The sequence below is a fragment of the Mytilus galloprovincialis genome, chromosome 12 (assembly GCF_965363235.1).
Source record: "Mytilus galloprovincialis chromosome 12, xbMytGall1.hap1.1, whole genome shotgun sequence".
NCBI lineage: Eukaryota > Metazoa > Mollusca > Bivalvia > Mytilida > Mytilidae > Mytilus > Mytilus galloprovincialis.
Window position 1 is genome coordinate 15,234,242 of NC_134849.1, and position 19,958 is coordinate 15,254,199.

The following is a 19,958-nucleotide window of genomic DNA, read 5'->3' on the forward strand; positions in this document are numbered from 1 at the left end:
CTGTCTAAGAAATATAATACGATTGTGTTACAACCGATATGATTCTAACTGCGACGGGCTATTTATTTTAAACAATCCATATTTTCACGTCAATCTATAAAGATTATCTAGATCAATACTTTCAATATTAGCTAAAATGTCTACGTAAAACTACTATTTACACAATGGAAATAAATTCTTATTAAACTTGTTAAAGATTATGGGTCCTTTTAAACATTGAAAGGGCTTTAATCATTGTACGCTTGTGTCACTTGATCAGCTGATTGATTGATTGTGGGATAAAACGGCTTAGTGATAATGAAGTGAAATTAGCCAATGAAAACAATTGAAAGCGAGTCATTGACAACGTGAGGCTTGACAACAACGCGGGAAAAGATGTCGGATACAGCGAAAGGTTTGTAAATACAAATTTTAATGTCAAATTATTCTTAAAATCATCAATAAGATATCGATTTTAAATGGAAGATTTTATTTATTTTTAGAAGAACGACGGATAGAAACCTTGGCAAAACCTAAACGTGTACCAAGTGAATTTCAAGATGACAGGTAAGACATCGTAAGATGTAAACATGCCAAAAAAAGGGGGAGGTAAGCCACGTGTTTGTTGACAGTCTCAAACCACAATAATGTCACCTTAAATCTAAAGATAGTTGCAGATACTGTCTGTTTTCGTATTATAAAACACAGATTCAATTTTCTGAGTTTGCAGACAAGGTGATAAATGGTGTACCGTACTTCAACATGCTATGGGTAGACGTTTTTTTTTACTGTACATACCTTGAGCATGTTGAGATGTTGGTATGAGCAAGCCTTCCTATTGTACACCTTATAATATCTAGAGAATTTAGATATTATTATCAGCCAGGGATAAATTAACATAAATGCATGTGATCTTAAGGTTCCAATAAACATGATAAAGTCAAAATATAGGACGTTTCCTAAGTTTACATCTAAACTTTGCCTTTATTTTTCAAACCTACAATCAATAAAGTCCTGAACTATGGTAAAATATATTCATTTGGACATACTTGAGTGGGGGGTAGGAGGGGTCCTGATCCCGAAACCATGAGCTTAAAAACACAAAATCCAGAGGTCCCGTAAAAAAAAATTCCCGGATCCTGAAAGGGTCAATCCGGAAATCCCTAGCTTAAAAACACCCGATACCCCCCCCCCCCCCTTCATACTTACATATGCACACTGAGTCAATAAACTTGAAATTATTATATGTACCTAGACACATTATTTTGACTCTTGAGCCAGCCAGTCTTAATGCTTTTACTCCTAAGTCATATAAAAAAGAAGATGTGATATGATTGCCAATGAGACAACTATCCACAAAAGACCAAAATGACACAGACATTAACAACTATAGGTCACCGTACGGCCTTCAACAATGAGCAAAGCCCATACCGCATAGTCAGCTATAATAGGCCCTGATAAGACAATGTAAAACAATTCAAACGAGAAAACTAACGGCCGTATTTATGGAAAAAAAATGAACGAAAAACAAATATGTAACACATATAAACAAACGACAACCACTGAATTACAGGCTCCTGACTTGGAACAGGCGCATACATAAATAATGTGGCGGTGTTAAACATGTTAGCGGGATCTCCCCCCCCCCCCCCCCCCTAACCTGGGACAGTGGTATAACAGTACAACATAAGAATCTTCAATCTTTGTCGTGATGACAGGGTATTGAATGTCTCTTATAAAATTGTTATCACTAATGTAGTTTCTCCTTTGTACTAAGATATTGTATGTGGCGCTTTAAAAATATTAAAGAATCAATGTATGAAGTGAAATTTTTAAAAAAAGTTAAAAAAAATTATTAATTGAAAAAAAATTTGTATCAAATTATTCACTAAAACAGTTTGTTTCCTCTATGTACTCTGCTAATAGTTGAGTGATATTTTCTGCATTTGGCAAATTGATTGTTAATAAATTGTCTAAATCTGTTGGAATTTGTCCTGTTATGAAGTAGATTTGATGAAATAATTTGTCTCTGGTATCTGAATACAGATCATGCATGCAACCAACCCCCTGCATTCAGGCCAAAAACAAGACCAAGAAGTTGCTTCTATTGCAGTCTGCACAAAATATTTTTCCAACTGCTAGTTCGAAGACAAATATTCAGACATTTTCCTTTTGTGTACGTCTAAACAGAGTTTTGCAAAAGTTTACTAATCCGAATAAAATTTTACTTGTCTAGGGCATTGAACTAACAGTTAAAGGTGCAGGCTGCTATTGGATGCCTATTTAGTGAAAAAAGTTCTGTTTTCATGTTTAGTAGTAGGTAAAAAAAGAACAGCTCTCCTATTGACAAGCTTTATTGTTTATGATTAAATACTGTTGTTAACACCTGTTGATATTTTTCTGAATGAGTTCCTTTAGTCAGATAGTATTATTCAGGTTATTTAACATATAATTACCTGTAATATAAACAAGTGCAGAATTTTATCTCTGAATCAAAGCAATAAAGTGATGTGGGGGAGATAGGCTTTTGTTCTCTTAATATAAAATAACCGATAATCGTCAGAGCATGTTCAACACTTTACATTCTGTTGATCGTAACGATGCAATTAGAGTGTCTGATTTATTTTGTAACTGAATTTTAATTGATTTACATGGGGCAACACTTGGGACTTTTTAACCATAAAAATAAGTGCGAATAATTTTTATAAAAGTCTAAAAATTAGCTCCTCATTGAAAATCGTAGGTTAAGAATGGTTGGTAACAATTTTGGCGTAAAAATTTGTCAGTGATAACATTTTTGTCTTTCATATTTAAAAGTAACCTCTTTTGTCACCCTGAAGCAAATTAGTAATCTATAATCACTTTAGCATGTCATACATGTACATGTATGTGTGGGACGTCTATATATATTGTTTAACAGTGGGGTCTTAATGACTGTGGGAAAATGTACAGTTTATTGATCGTTTAATAATTACAGATATGTTGCATAACATTTCAACTAAATTCAAATTGTAAAAGTTCATGAAATGGAAAATTTTGAACTTGGGCTAATATTACTATATTGAAAAAAATTATAGATCTATATCAAACTTGGATTAAAAGTCATGTATCTGAATGCCAATCCACTTTTAGCCAGGTAAGATTCTGAATAAATCATATCTTTTATATACATATATATTAATACATAGAGTACATGTATATTAATCTTTAGGTCATACAGTTCTTGTGTAAGTCTAAATTTACAAATTCGTCTTAAAAATCATATAAATTTTCTTAGTTTAAAAAAAGATTTTTATAAAAAAAAAAAATCTTGTGTTTTTGTATTTTACCTCCAATTGTTAAATACCACCATCAAAAGGACACAAAACAAAGAAGACACAACTTTTGCTTTTGTTTTTGTATTTTAGACCCCTTCTTCCTAGTTACAATCCCAAATTTCTCAACATTAAAACATTCAATTCACATTGGAGAACCTACCTATTTGATAAATTTTCAAATGTTCACAAACTGAATTTAAAAAAAATATTTGCCACTGGATGTTGTACAAACAAAATGTGAGAACTATTATAGTGACTTATTAAAGAATTTGTAGATATAACTGTTCCTGGTAGCTTTAAGGAAAATCACCATGCATTTTAAAAACTAATATTTTATTATTCTTTTTTAGACGGTCTGTTTATTGGATAGAGAGTAATCCTCCAACACCTGGTCCTAATGGAGTAACAGTTATAGGTAAGCTTTCCAGACAAAAGTTAAACAGGGATCCAGACAAAGATTGGAACAAGGGACTTATTGAATCGGAAAACACAATATGATACTCTATTGGGGATGTTGTTCTGATCCTTGCAGTTATCAAATTTTCGAGCACAATTATATATAATTATATACATGTATTGTACTCAGACCAGGGCTTCCAAAACGGTCATATATTCAGGTCATTTGTATAATTTCCGGTAAAAGTCCAGCTGGGCAAAGCATGAAACGGTCATCTACTTTTTAGTTTTCAAGACTTTTTCGGTCATTTTAACATAATTCACGATCTTTTTGACCCAACCTTTTGCCTTTAACAGCCACACATTTCCGGTCATAAAAGTGACGTGATGATTAATTACTATCAAAACAACCCCTAATTCAATACTTTCTAATTTTAATCAAGGCTAATTAGGTGGGTGCAGAACATTTCAGCAAAACTTTTAAACTACTAGGGGACATTTTTAGCATCGACATTAGAGTCCATTTTAGCACCACATTGATCCAATCACCTGTATTTTTGATAGTCCATTTTAGGAAAAATTTACCTTGTTGCATAATACTCGCCTTACTATAACTATGCCCATTATAATGAGCAATTTTATAGTTATCATCCAGCTATTTTCATTTTTCTTGATACTTTTATCAAATTGCAAACAACAACATATATATATGTAAAAATAAGAAGTATAGACGAATGTGCACCAATAAAGAGAGTGTCACGGAATAGAAGATCCTTCATAACCAGTTTCAAAAGGAAAATATATTCTGGAATATTATTTCCTCAGGAATAAATATTACAGTATATGTTCCCAACGGAATAAATGGTATAGAGTATTTGTTCCAACAGAAATAGATATTATGACAATGTTTATAACAAAGTTTCCATTGGAACTTCTGTTAGGCGGAACAAATATGCGTTGACAAGAGAACAGTTCCTAATGCAATTATATGAACAGTATTGTACATGTTGTACAAGGGGGTATGTGCAGATCCCATTCATTAGGATAAAAATTCCAGGCAAGAACGGATTTTAACATTTGATTTTAATCTTCATGCTGTATATATGGACATGATATGTTTTATATTGTGTTAAACTTTTTTTATTTATTATATATTATTTATTACAATGGATTAAAAACATTTTGCTCAAATGGGCATTGACAATTTTTATTTTCGCTAAAAATCAGGCGCTATACTTTGGCGCTAAAACGTCGGACCTTTTTTGCTAAAATGTCCTATCAATGCGCTAAATGTCCTCCGCCGAGTTAAATGTCATCGAATACTGGATCAAATAACAAGTGTAGATGTAAGAATAACATTAAAGAGGACACTTACCCTTTAAATGCACCAGTTGGCAGTTTGCCTCCATTCAAGTTCATGCTATTCTGATTTTATTTTTTATTTACTTTGATTTGTATATATCAATCTTCCTGTTGGATTGATGATGCCAGAGGCGGATTTAGGGGGGGGTGGGGGGTGGGCCCCCCTTTTTGGGAAAAAATGTGGTTTCTTATATAGGTAATCACTGAAGCGTGACTGGAGCGGCCCCCCTCTTAGGTCAGTCAGTGGGCCCCCACTTATGAAAATTTCTGAATCCGCCACTGGATGCTTAAATTATGAATAAAAGGGGACAGTTGGAAAAGTTGAGCTTGTTTGCTTTTATTGTCTGAGAATTCTTCCCTCTTCTAGACATTCTGGCTGTGGGCCTGAAAATGAATATCATTCTGCACTACATTTATTATTGAAGGCCATTTGAAGACCTATAATTACGAAAATCCATGTCATTTGGATATTTATCACAATGGCAATCATACCAAATATCCTTATTTTTAACAAGCATTAACCTGCATTATATTTTTATTCCAATCATGCCAATAGAATCTGACTTGAACTTAATTAAAGCCCATTTTTTTCTGCATCAGGGCCTTGATCTGTGCATAACTGTTAAGACTAAAACAGATAGAAAACATGCCATATGTAGCATGTAACAAGGTTATGAAATTAATTTAATATTAAAATAATGTTTTTGATTCAGCTTATGACACCAATAAAATTTTAAACAGTGTTTGATTATTTGTAGACAGGTAATCAATATAAGAAACAATTATTTAAATACCTACTACAGGTAAAAATTAGATATCGAGTACCGATAAATATCAATTGGTTTTCCATTTAAGATTACTAAATTAAGTCTTTTTAAGTGGTCCAATATTTGAACTGTTAAGGCATACATGTTCATTATATGTAAAAGCAGACAGAAAAATTGATTTTTATAAAAATAACTGGCTGGGTGCTGTACATGTATGATAGTTGACAATAGCTATCAAATATTTAAAATATTTAATATTTTTAAATAGACATGTTTTAGTTTTCAGTATTCAGATATTATAGAGACTAATACACATCTGTTATATTGATTGATTGAAATAGACGAATGAATACATTACACTGAATAATTAAATACACAATTAAAACAGTTGTCACCTGATCAATCAGCTGTTTTGTTAGCGGGTATGGATTGTTGGAAAATGTTGTATTTCATCCATAAGGTGTTTATTAATAAATGTTTAATTAAGTGTAAATTTCCTGTCTGAACAAAATTTTTTGATCTTCATAATTGGAAAATATCTTGCAAATTAATTGATTGTTGTTTGTTTAATGTCCAGTGGGAAATATTTGATGCATATTATGTTCATTAATGTCAATAATGAGAATTAAATTGAATTTATGTAATTGCATTTTTTGGGAAACGATTGCTTTAAGGCAATCTGTAGACTTATACCATTGACTCAGGCCATGCCCTCACATCAACCATTTTTTTTCTAAACATCAAGGAACTTCTCAGATTCTTGAGATTGTCGCTTTAAATGGTATAAAAAACAAAAAGATTGAATTTAAATAACTGTCCTATAATGTTCTTCTCGTAATCTTCATGTTTCGATATTTCCCTTGACTTGTATGCGTGTTTTTCTTTTTTTTCTTTTTAAGCAACTTCTCATTCAAAAGTTTGATTAGTTGAACGCAAGTGTCCAGTGCCAAACAATTGATGCATCTTTTGTTCACATACAAAAAGTTTTGATATACTTAAGGCCACATTTAAAAGAATGTCTGCTTCCCCTCCCCCAGGTCTACCCTTTGTAAACAGACAAGGAAGGCAGGTTCTTCTTTTTTTTTTTTTTTTTTAACTGGATGTGATTGTCATAGCATGGTCACATGAATGGTTTGACTTCTCCAGTCCAGGCCACTTATCAGTTGTTTGTGCTCAATTTGAGTGTATTTATTTAGATTATCAAACCTTCTGCTTTCAATCACTTTCCAAAAATGGAAACAAATTATTTTCAGGAAAAAAATAATTTCGTTTTTTTTTGTGGAAAATAATTTTTTGACCCGGGGGCTTATTTTTGACCCGGGTGGGGGAGGGGAAACATACATATTTTTAATTTTGGCCCGATGTACCTGAGGCTGATGCATTCATTGTATGTCAATTGATCAGTTTATCCATTAACATTTTTCAGTTGGACATAAATTAAAATTCTGGTATTTAAAAGCTATTAAAATATTTTATGGAATTAATTAAACAATATATATAATATTGACTTAAAACTATCATTAAAATACGTTCAAACATGTACTTCATCATGCTTAGTAATGATAGGCAAAATATCTATATTAAAATTCACTAGGGCATGAAATGGAAACCTTTTAAATCTCCATTTATGACCATTTGAAATACATGAATTAGGAAGACCTGATTAAAACCAATAAAATAATATGAATCAATTTGTTGACTTACTTCAGGTGAAGTAATTAATATAAATATTTTTTTCAATATTAGATGATTTAGAAGTTGCTAGGGACATTAATGATCAAAAAGTAAGTTTTATTTGAACAGTATTATTTTATGTTGGTCTTAATTAGCACTAATTAACGAAAGAAAAACTTTTTTGTACACAAAATTACCTCATAAATGAGTCATAAATCCAGTTGTTTTTGTCATGATTATATACTCATTTGCTTTAAAGAGGAAAAATGAGGGGAGTTTATTTCAAGCTTGTTAACCCACCCATATTTAGATCCAGGAGGGAGGACCCACTTATGGAGATCAGGATTTGGGCCTTTATTTTTGCATGAATATGGGATTTACACTGATCAGGACTAGAAATTAATGACATTTTTTTCAGGATCGGAAAAAATAATGCCTAATTTTTGATTCAATGTGTATTTGCTGTGAATTCAGGATGACATCTTCTCCTACCCCCATCCAATTTAAATATCAGCATGTTGTCATTCAGTAGCTTGAAATCAAACAGTCGGTGACCAATTATTCAAATGTTAAAATTGACAAAAATTAACATTTCAGATGGGCTCCCATGTGAAACGTATATATATCCATAAAGATGATTTAACAAGTTTTTCAAGACATGAAAGAATTGGTAGATTGAAAATACAAGGAATAAAATTAAGACCTGTGATTTTGGCATCAAAATTTGATAATTTAAAGTAACTAACACTTCAGAGAGTCAACTCTTGTACACCTTTTACCTGAAGCTAATATCAGTGGTCTTATATAAATCCATCTTTTCTTCTAGAATACAACAAAAGTGAACATACATGTATAAGAATTCACAAATCTGTTTTGTATGTTTGTATTATAAAGCTTAAATTGTATCTTTTCAGTGGCCACAAAAAGAGTATCAGAATTGGCACAGCACAGAGTACCTCACCAGTATAAACATGATAGGTAACTAACATAATATGGTACAATAGATTTAAGCTTGGGGTAAAAAAGTATAATTCTGTTTCTTACATTGATGACATACTCCAAATTGTCATATAAACCCTTACTAATTTATGAAACATTTACATTTGTAGGTAAACACTGTTTAAGTGCAAAACATATCACTCTATAGTCGATAAAATTTCCTTTATCAAAATAATTATACATACATTCCTGCCTTAATTTTGAATAGGTGTAATACCACCATTGATTTTCCCCTATTAGTCTTTGTTAAATTTGCACTGTTCAAAAAAATGTGCAGAATTTATCCTTGTTTCAAATAAAGAAATAGTTGGCATGAGTAAAGTTTTATCCTGTCTAGTTCTATAGAAAAAAAATCACATAACATTTCATTGCATATATAAGAAAATAACCATCATTGGAAGTTAACCAATCAAATTTCTCCCCTTATTTTATCTGTGTACAAGGTTTAGTCACCATGTAACCTCAAGATTACAAAGTTTTCTATAGAAATCCCAAATAAAAAATAATGGTGTTTTGAAATACCCAAGACATATGTTTATGACACAGAAATGGTTTTACTGCAATAAAATGTAGGATTAATTACCTACAACTGTCAATTCTAGAGAATATTTTTTTCGCCCTACTTTTGTATACAACCGGATGTGACGTACCATGATTTGGTGGTATTACACCTTGACCATGACTATGATGAGCCAATAAATACACTCATCATAAATACTCATGGTCAAATTTTAAACAGTAGGCAAATGTTTTATCTACAAAGGACTCGTAGGTTACATTCAAAATCAAATCAAAAAGGTTCAAATGGCCAAAAAAAAGTATGAAGTTGAAGAGCACATCAGATTCCAAATTCCATAAACCTTTTGCCAAATACAGCTAATAATGCCACAGTTGTGGTAAAAATATGTGCCATCAAGAGTTGTTTGACTATTATAAAATATCTTTCACAGATGACACTTGGTTACTGTTTATTTTAATCAGAGTTAAGATTACAATTCTGAATACTCCTTTTCCATTGTCAGAACATTTTATATCAATATTTTAAAAAAGCACAACAACAAAAAACCTGATTAAGTGTTCTTTATACCTTTGCTAAAAAAATATACTATATTTTCCTGTGAACAATTGTTAGTAAACTGTGTAGGTGTAACATGCCATTTTTATATCCACACTGGTTAATTCATAGATGTTAAAATAAAGAAAACAAATCCCTTTAAAGAAATAGATGATATTATTTTTTTTCTCGTATTTCAGACCATCTCCAATATGGCCAGTCAGACAGACAGCATTAGAACAAGAAGCCTCCGAGAGAATTCACCAGTTATCCATGCATAAAAATGCTCACCCTCAGCATGCTTACGACAGGACAGCCTACATTGAAGTTTCACCAGGAGCCAAGAGGGCAGCATCAACTGAACGCATAGAAATGCTTAGCCGACCAAAGATGCGACAAGATCGTTTCGGTATGGATGAGACAGAATGGGGTCAATATTTTCCTGTGTCCGATGCAGCCAAAAAAGCAACAGCATCTGGAAGGATTGAAAGTTTAGCGGAATCAAAAAGATATCATGCAATGTTTCAGAACGAGAAACCAGTTCAATGGCCTGTTGATGACGGGGCCATGAAAGCAATTGCTAGCCTTGAAATACAAAAATTAGCTCGTCCCCGGAGTCGTACTATGATTAAAGACGATTATGATCCTTATAAAGTTCCAATGGCTGCTAGACGAGCTAGGGCAACACCCAGGCTCGACGAACTTTGTGTACCTCTGCCAAGAAAATCTAGAGCAAAGAAAGCTGCTTAGTTTAAGCTGTTTTTTATTGGAATGTTTTTCTAATCATCTTGTAAGAATGAAGTCATTAGTTCAAAATGTGCATCTATTTATTTTTTAAGTGTTAGAACAAGTGTGAAGCTTATAAAGTAAGCCAGTTATTGGTAAAATTTGGCATATATATTTCTCATGATGATTTGTACTTAATTTTCATCTGTTTACATGTAAATGTTAATTTTGTTATGTTTATGGTGCCAGTTTCAACAAGTTATGAAGAAGTTGTTTTGGCTAGGGTACACAATTTGTGTATTTATTAATGTATATATTATGTTATTGGAAGGTTTACATCCTGACTTATACATAACAGAAAATTCATAAAAACCAATGTTTGATGCATATATATGACAAGTAATATTTCATCTACAGTAAGAGTTGAATTTAAATATCAGTTATATATAATTTGTTTTTAAGAATGTTTATTTATTTGTCAAAAAATTTATATTGCAATGTTAAAAACAGCATGAACTTTATATTATTAAAAGCATTCATATTTTGTCAAATTTTCAAAAAGTATTTGTAATCATTGAAAGTGTAAAATGCTAAAAACGTATAAAAATATTTCTAGGCTATAATTTGCACTCTCAATATAATCAGTGAAGAGCTTTAAAAATGAAGGGGAAGATTTCCAGCATAAAAGAAAGCTCAACAATTATCATATGTTCATCTCTTAGGAAGTATAAGTGAACCCTTGTTGCTATTTTAGTATTTTGTTTGATTTTCTGATCAAAGTGGTATGTTTTTGATAAATTTTCAACTTGTTAGAGATACTGGTTATTTTAAAGATCAAAACTGCAACTGTTGGTGCTTTTACATGGAAAGATTTTACATTTTTATAATAAAAAAAGCATTTACTATTTAAAGTAGTTATAGTCCTTAGTCATCTTGCATTTAATGCAGTTTAAGATATGTTATTTTTACAGCTATTTTCCTAATGCATGTAGTTTAAAGGTTTGGTTGGCTTGCTTGTTTAAATGTTTGCTCAAGCATCCAAGAATATTATACAAGCTGAAGCTTAACATATCTGTGGATATTGCAACTGTAAAACTAAACTACAATGTTTGAGCAAGCAGTTATAAAAACAAACCAAGCAAGTCAACTAAATCTTTAAACTACATGCATTAGGAATTAGCTGTAAAAAAATATCTTTGTATAGTAAACAGTATGTATACATATGAATCTTCTTGAGTTAAGAAAAAAATTTATAGATAAGAAAATGTGTAGAAACTTTAAGCATAATAAGATTTTATTGTAAACTCGTTTGTTTATTTATTATATTTAAGTTTAATACTAGGGTAAACAAAATGATTATATTATCTTTTTTTTAATGTATTTGACTTTATGATTTTACCAATTTGATGATCCGTACGATATAATATACTAAAACATAATTTTATTGACATTTTAAACTATTGTCATTTAAATATATAGACGAATTTTCTTGTCTTTTAAACTTTTCGTATTTCGACAATTCACAAGAAAATAAGGCCAACCAAACTTATATAATAAACAAAAAAGAATTTTTGTTTACAATATAAGTATTTACCATGTTTATAATGTAAAGTAGAAAAGTCAAAATCTTTTTAAATATCTTAATTTGCAGTGATTTGATGTGCTATCGGTTAACCTGAGACTTGCTCAAAGTTTGTACATAACATTTCTTTATTTAGAATTTTAACTTTCAAGCTATATTAAAATAACAAGTTATAATTTCATATTAATACATATAGATTTCTTCAAAATTTACACAGTTAAGAAAAATGTTGATTATAATATATATATTAGAAAATCAAAAAGTGTTAAAATGTGTGTGAATTTTAGATTTAATTATTTTATTTTACTGCCCATGTTTCTCAGTTTTTCAGTATTATTTGATTTTTTTCTTGCCTTTTTATTTGCTATTGTTACTTTTTAGTAGAAGGAATATTTAGATAGGCTAATTGTAGTGTTTTGTAACGATGTTGATTGGTGCTTTCGCTTTTTGCAAACTATTCAAATGCAACTGGACTATTCTTTGCATAATTTAAATTAGTACTGTAATATCTTGGCAAGTTTGTGTGTAGGCTATCAACCTCGTTTTGCATTTATTACTTTTTATACGACTTCAAAATTTTCGTCGTATATTGCTATCACGTTGGCGTCTGCGTCGTCGTCGTCGTCCGGCGTCCGAATACTTTTAGTTTTCGCACTCTAACTTTAGTAAAAGTGAATGGAAATCTATGAAATTTTAACACAAGGTTTATGACCACAAAAGGAAGGTTGGTATTGATTTTGGGAGTTTTGGTCCCAACATTTTAGGAATTAGGGGCCAAAAAGGGCCCAAATAAGCATTTTCTTGGTTTTCGCACTATAACTTTAGTTTAAGTTAATAGAAATCTATGAAATTTTGACACAAGGTTTATGACCACAAAAGAACGGTTGGGATTGATTTTGGGAGTTTTGGTCTCAACAGTTTAGGAATTAGGGCCCAAATAAGCATTATTCTTGGTTTTCGCACAATAACATTAGTTTAAGTAAATAGAAATCAATGAAATTTAAACACAATGTTAATGACTACAAAAGGAAGGTTGGTATTGATTTTGGGAGTTTAGGTCCCAACAGTTTAGGAATTAGGGGCCAAAAAGGGACCCAAATAAGCATTTTTCTTGGTTTTCGCACCATAACGTTAGTATAAGTAAATAGAAATCTATGAAATTTAAACACAAGGTTTATGACCATAAAAGAAAGGTTGGGTTTGATTTTGGGAGTTTTGGTCCCAACATAATAAGGGGCCCAAAGGGTCCAAAATTAAACTTTGTTTGATTTCATCAAAATTGAATAATTGGGGTTCTTTGATATGCTGAATCTAACTGTCATGACTGTGTATGTAGATTCTTAACTTTTGGTCCCGTTTTCAAATTGGTCTACATTAAGGTCCAAAGGGTCCAAAATTAAACTTAGTTTGATTTTGACAAAAAATGAATCAGTTAGGTTCTTTGATATGCTGAATCTAAAAATGTACTTAGATTCTTGATTATTGGCCCAGTTTTCAAGTTGGTCCAAATCGGGGTCCAAAATTAAACTTTGTTTGATTTCATCAAAAATTGAATAAATGGGGTTCTTTGATATTCCAAAATCTAACTGTGTATGTAGATTCTTCATTTTTGGTCCTGTTTTCAAATTGGTCTACACTAAAGTCCAAAGGGTCCAAAATTAAACTTAGTCTGATTTTAACAAAAATTGAAATCTTGAAGTTCTTTGATATGCTGAATCCAAAAATGTACTTAGATTTTTTATTATGGGCCCAGTTTTCAAGTTGGTCCAAATCAGGATCTAAAATTATTATATTAAGTATTGTGTAATAGCAAGTCTTTTCAATTGCACAGTATTGTGCAATGGCAAGAAATATCTAATTGCACAATATTGTGAAATATCAAATTTTTTTTTAATTAGAGTTATCTTTCTTTGTCCAGAATAGTAAGCAAGAAATATCTTATTGCAAAATATTGTGCAATAGCAAGATTTTTTTTTAATTGGAGTTATCTTTCTTTGTCCAGAATCAACTTAAATCTTTGTTATATACAATATACAATGTATATTCACTTTTTACTACCAACTGATAAATTAAAATAATCTTTACCATTCAGTGATAACAAGCAGTTTTTTTACATCTTAATATTTTATGATGTATTTAAATGAGTAGTTATTGTTGCAAACTCCATTAGAAATTTTAATTGAGATTAGTTTTGGAATAAGGGAAAGGGGGATGTGATTAAAAAAATTGGGTTCAATTTTTCTCATTTGAAATTTCATAAATAAAAAAGAAAATTTCTTCAAACATTTTTTTGAGAGGATTAATATTCAACAGCAAAGTGAATTGCTCTAAGAGAAACAAAAATTTTAAGTTCATTAGAACACATTCATTCTGTGTCAGAAACCTATGCTGTGTCAACTATTTAATCACAATCCAAATTTAGAGCTGAATCCAGCTTGAATGTTGTGTCCATACTTGCCCTAACCGTTCAGGGTTCAACCTCTGCGGTCGTATAAAGCTACGCCCTGCGGAGCATCTGGTTAAATTTATTAGAAAAATTCTATAGGTATTATAAAAAAAAAACTGATCGCTTCCTGTTTGTTTTATTGATGTTTTATATAAAAATAAAAGTATGTATAGAAGAAAGTTTATATGTTTTTAGAGTTATATATTTTCTTTCAGTATTAAATATTTTGTTAAATGTTTGTTTATTATGTTATGTATTTGTAAATGAATTGTCTAACAAGATTTTGACCTTATGCATTTTCTTTTTGAAATTTATCAACATAATAAATAAAGAAGGTAAATTTTGCTTAATAGGCATAAACTGCTTTATTTTTCAAGATTTCTAATCTGTCGGAGTAACCTCCCTTTTTTTCCTGTAACGAGATGCATAAGGTCAAAATCTGTTCATCATTGGTGTTATATACATATTAGGTGTGAACCTCACAGTATTATCAATGCACACAGTATTATACATTATTTCTTTTTTTATAAAGTCTATTTCTATTATAGTTGTTTTGGATATTGAATTTATATGTGATAAATACATTTTTGTAGTTATTTTTACCACCAATTAAGATTTCTGACATAGACAAACCTAACTCAAGAGTATATTAGCTTAAAATGTTCATTGAAATACCAGATTCATACATATGCCCTGTGTAGATACTGAGTGTCACTAAACTGGTTCTAAAGATATTCCTACAATTTGAGCTTGTATTTGTTCCAGATTTAGGATTTTTCTGCACCAGTATAGTTTCTTGTATGTTCCTCCATTATATGTGGAACACTACCCATAGGGCATAACTGTGATATTTTTCAATTTTTAGTTAGTTATAAGTTAGAAGTTATTTTGGTGGTAAAATGTGAACTGCTAAATGACCTACACATATGTGATATTTGTTTTTACATGGAGAGAGATTTATCTTTAAGTATGTTTGTATATGCTAAACTCAGAATAAAATGTAATGTTGACCTTAGTTTATTCATTATAGTCTGAATATAATTATTGGGGATTGTATTTCATCATTTTTACTGATTTTCAATATTATTATTTTCAATATTATTAACCTGTGTGAGCCTTGATGGCCAAGTGGTGTTAAACTATAAAAATAAAAAAATTGGTATGATTTACAATGAGACGACACTACAGAAGACTGAAATTAACAACTACTGGGGATTCATTATTATTCGTTGGATACCAATTTTCGTGGATTTCGTGGGAACAAGTGAACCACCAAATTAAATTTTCAACGAATACCAAATTTTCCATAAGCTTGTATACATACTTCGGCAAAACCACCAAATTAAATATCCACGAACATGCAAGTTTTCCTCAATCAACGAAAAATGGTACCCACGAAAATAAATGAATCCACAGTATAGGTCACCGTACGACCTTCAACAAGGAGCAATGCCCATACCACAGAGTCAGCTATAAAAGGCCCAGAAATGAATGATGTAAAACAATTCAAACAAGAACTAACAACCTAATTTAAGCATTAGTGAACTATATTTTCGGAGTTTGGAATGGTTGTAAGGGTCCATATGATCTTGACTGTTTCTCAGATATGAGAAGCAAGAACAATGTCACCTATATTTGGTGTGTGGAATGGTTGTAAGGTTTATATGGTAGGACTAATAACCTTGACCTCATTTTCATGGTTCAGGAGTAGATTGAGAGGCCTACTTATCAAAATTTCTTGATCTGCCACTGTGACTTATTGGACAACATCAAGGTTTTTGTCAAAGCTCGACATAGGGATAGTGATCCGGCGGCGGTGGTGTTAGTTCACTTCTTAAAAGCTTTATATTTTAGAAGGTGGAAGACCTGGATGCTTCATACTTTGTTTATAGATGCCTCATGTTACGAAGTGTCCGTCAGTCACATGTCCAATGTCCTTGACCTCATTTTCATGGTTCAGTGACCACTTGAAAAAAAAGTTCAGATTTTTTGTAATGTTGAATTCTCTCTTATTATAAGTAATAGGATAATTATATTTGGTATGTGTGTACCTTGCAAGGTCCTCATGCCCTTCAGACAGTTTTCACTTGACCCTGACCTCATTTCATGGCTCAGTGAACAAGGTTAAGTTTTGGTGGTCAAGTCCATATCTCAGATACTATAAGCAATAGGGCTAGTATACATTCGGTGAATGGAAGGACTGTAAGGTGTACATGTCTAACTGGCAAGTGTCATCTGACCTTGACCTCATTTTCATGGTTCAGTGGTTATAGTTAAGTTTTTGTGTTTTGGTCTGTTTTTCTCATACTTTATGCAATAGGTCTACTATATTTGTTGTATGGAATGATTGTAAGGTGAACATGTCTAACGGACAGATGTCATCTGACCTTGACTTCATTTTCATGGTTCAGTGGTCAAAGTTAAGTTTTTCAGTTTTGGTCTTTTTATCTGATACTATACGCCATAGGTCAACTATATTTAGTGTATGGAAATATTTTATGATTTATATATTAGTCTCGCAGGTTTTATTTGACCTTGACCTCATTTTCACGGTTCATTGCTCAGTGTTAATTTTTTGTGTTTTGGTCTTTTTTTCTTAAACTATAAGTATTAGGTCAACTATATTTGTTTTATGGAAGCATTGTTAGCTGTACATGTCAGCCTGGCATGGTTCATCTGACCTTGACCTCATTTTCATGGTTCATTGGTCTTTGTTTAGTTATCTTGGTTAATGTAACGTTTATGTGACAGTTGTAATAAAGCTTTATACTTAGGACTATCAACATAATATCAATGATTAGTAAAGAAGGCGAGACATTTCAGTGTGTGCACTCTTGTTGTGATTAGGACTGTTTCTCAGATACTACAAGTAAAAGTTCGAACAATATTTTGTATATAGAATATTAGGTTCAGATTTGTGTCTGATAAATTGTATCTGAACTTACCCTCATTTTCATTGATCAATGATCATGTGAGGTCCATATGAAACAGTCTAATCACCATGACAGGTGCCACATGTGGAGCAGGATCTGCCTACACTTCCTAAGCATTTGAGATCACCCCCAGTTTTTCATGGGATTTGTGTTGCTCAGTGTTAAAGCTTTCTAAATTGTGTTTTGTGTACTATAATTTGTCTGTTAGTCTTTTTATTTTAAGCCAGGGCGTTGTCAGTATATTTTCATGTTATGAGTTTGAATCCCCTCTGGTATTTTTCAACTCTCTTTTATAAAGAATTTAAATATTTGATCTTGATCAGTCATTGCAATAAAGCAGACCAAATTTTCATACAAAGATCTATGTACAATATACTGGTAAATGGTATATTTGATTAGAGGTTACTGTGGTTAACATATTTTCATGGTTTTATTGGTAGGTGAACCACAAATTTAAATGTTATAGGTTGAAAGCAGCTTTTACATGACCACTAAATAAAGTACCTAAGAAAACATTTTTTTCATTAATCGACAAAAACCATCCAGGAAAATAAATGACTCCAGTTGATGTTTTGTTGGTTAAAGGTTATTGAGTTAATACACAACATTAAGATTTACTTTAAAAACATTTATTAAATAAAATACAGTCTTATTTTAAGACATTATTGTTTATATATGATACATAATTCACTGCAGAACCACAAGTGTAGAGGGACAGATTTTTCTCTTGTGATCTTGTCCCCCCTGAACTTCTATATTTCTATTTCTATTTAATAAAAAGAGATGTGAAGTTTACTTAAATGAGACGGCAACCCTACAGACAATGACACCAGGACATGATATCTCAAGGATACCATTGTCATCCTCCATTAAATTACTTACTAGAGAGGTCACGTGTATCTTAAAACAACTTTTACTTGATTCTGGAGTAGGTTTTTTATGAGGTGTTAAATTAAGCAATTTCACAGGCCTAATTACTGGTAACCTATTATCAAACTTATTTGCTCTTATTTACATGAATGCACTAGTACTCATTCTTGCAGTAATATATGGTACCATATGACCATAAATAATACCAAGATGTCAGTTTAGATAAAAATTTTAGAGGATGTAATTTGAGGTAGAGTTAGTTCCCTTTGCCTTTGTTTTAGATAACAACCTGCACAAATTCCCTCATAAATCTATCAAATTCAACTCATTATACTATTAAACTGCTTGACTTAATAAAAAGTTGAATTTAACTTTTATGTATACCAAAAAGAAGAATATGTCATCTGATTATCTTGTACCACATAGTCAAATAAGAAAATAACGTGAAACAAAATCAGGGGAAATAACTTCAAACTCAAATTACATCAATGGAAACTATCTACAACAACTGATATATTAACTTGGATGTAAATCTTAATGAAGGTTAATTTGGACATTAACTTTAATTGATGCCAATTGACCACGAAATATGGTTGACATAAACTTCTGTTAGAAAGTTGGACTAATTTAGATGTAATGTTTGAAGTGTGTAGGCCATGCAGTTCTGCAGATGTGACCTTGGATGCACAACTTACTGTAAATTCAAAAATTACTACAATTTTGTCATTTTAGGCTAAAATGCAATTTTTATCTTTCTGATATTGAGAAAAATCCTGTTTAATTCATATAAAAAAAAAATTAATAATAACCCTGTTGCATTTTTCGCAATAATAAAAACATTGCAATAATTTTTAAATTTACAAAAGTGTTGTTTGTACTCTCATAATTCTCAATCAACTTTGTTAAGGCAAACTAGAAATAATTTTTATTTATCTATAATCATAATGTTAAAACATTAATTACTGATTTATTTTTCTTTAAATGCATATTCATTTCCACAATTGTGCATTGAAAACAAATAAAGGTGTATTTTGAACTGAAATGCAGAATTATTATACTATGATATGTGCTGCGTTTGATAGATAGAAATTGACCTTGTGCTAAGGTATATCATAAATCTGTTAACCTATTTTGGGTTGAAAAATTCTCTATGGTAAGTCTGTGACTGTTTGTAAATCAGTTGTTAAAGAACCCTAAAAACAAACTTAAATTCATCTTTTATTTTATAATTGCATGTTTCAAATTCAACCAAAGTATTAAACATGGACATGTATATATGTGCATTTGGTCCATTTCTATCCAACGCTGCTCACATTATAAAACATGGACTTACTTTCCTGCAAAAAATATTCTACCAACAGAAAACATCAAAAATAATATGTTACCAAAAAAGTATAAAAAACAATTTATACTTAAGCACAAAATTCATTATTAATTTATTCGGTAAGATATTTCCAAAATCTCAACCAAAAATCTAACAAACTGATATTTATAAAGCGATCATAGCAACAGATATTTTAAAGCAAACAATATGTGGGTACTGTGGATTCCTTATTATTCCTGGGAAAATATTGTTTATGGATTTTTGTGTGCCATAGGTCGACCACAAATTTAGATGTTCAATGCAAACAAATTGTCTGTAGAATTCTATGCAAACTAAGTTAAACAAAGAATGAAATATTCATCAAAAATACCATTTGTCCTGAATCCACAAATATAATTTGCCGTTTCAGAATCCAATGCATCCTGGGTAATATTTTCAAAAGTGTACACCAAAATGTTGTGATTGGTTAAAGATGTCATAAACGATAGAAATTCAACCAAAAACGTGACGTTTTCTTCATTTTGATGAA

At 31.0% G+C, this 19,958-nt stretch overlaps 1 protein-coding gene across 3 annotated transcripts; it reads left to right on the plus strand.

Moving 5' to 3' along the window:
- The first annotated feature begins 263 nt into the window (after window positions 1-263).
- On the plus strand, window positions 264-12,413 carry LOC143054654 (uncharacterized). 3 transcript variants are annotated; one of them, XM_076227679.1, is made up of 5 exons: window positions 264-394; window positions 483-546; window positions 3,647-3,711; window positions 8,410-8,473; window positions 9,749-12,413. In XM_076227679.1, the coding sequence occupies exons 1-5, from the start codon at window positions 376-378 to the stop codon at window positions 10,296-10,298; spliced, it is 762 nt and encodes a 253-aa protein (XP_076083794.1). In that variant the 5' UTR covers window positions 264-375; the 3' UTR covers window positions 10,299-12,413. The 3 variants fall into 3 exon arrangements, with proteins under 3 accessions (XP_076083794.1, XP_076083795.1, XP_076083796.1); XM_076227680.1 differs by lacking the exons at window positions 264-394; window positions 483-546 and adding an exon at window positions 2,967-3,115; XM_076227681.1 differs by lacking the exons at window positions 264-394; window positions 483-546; window positions 3,647-3,711 and adding an exon at window positions 7,500-7,605.
- The last annotated feature ends 7,545 nt before the right edge of the window (window positions 12,414-19,958 follow it).

Coding starts and splice junctions, on each gene's coding strand:
- LOC143054654 (XM_076227679.1), top strand. Junction 3,712..8,409: donor TAATGGAGTAACAGTTATAG/GTAAGCTTTCCA, acceptor GTATCTTTTCAG/TGGCCACAAAAAGAGTATCA. Junction 8,474..9,748: donor CACCAGTATAAACATGATAG/GTAACTAACATA, acceptor CTCGTATTTCAG/ACCATCTCCAATATGGCCAG.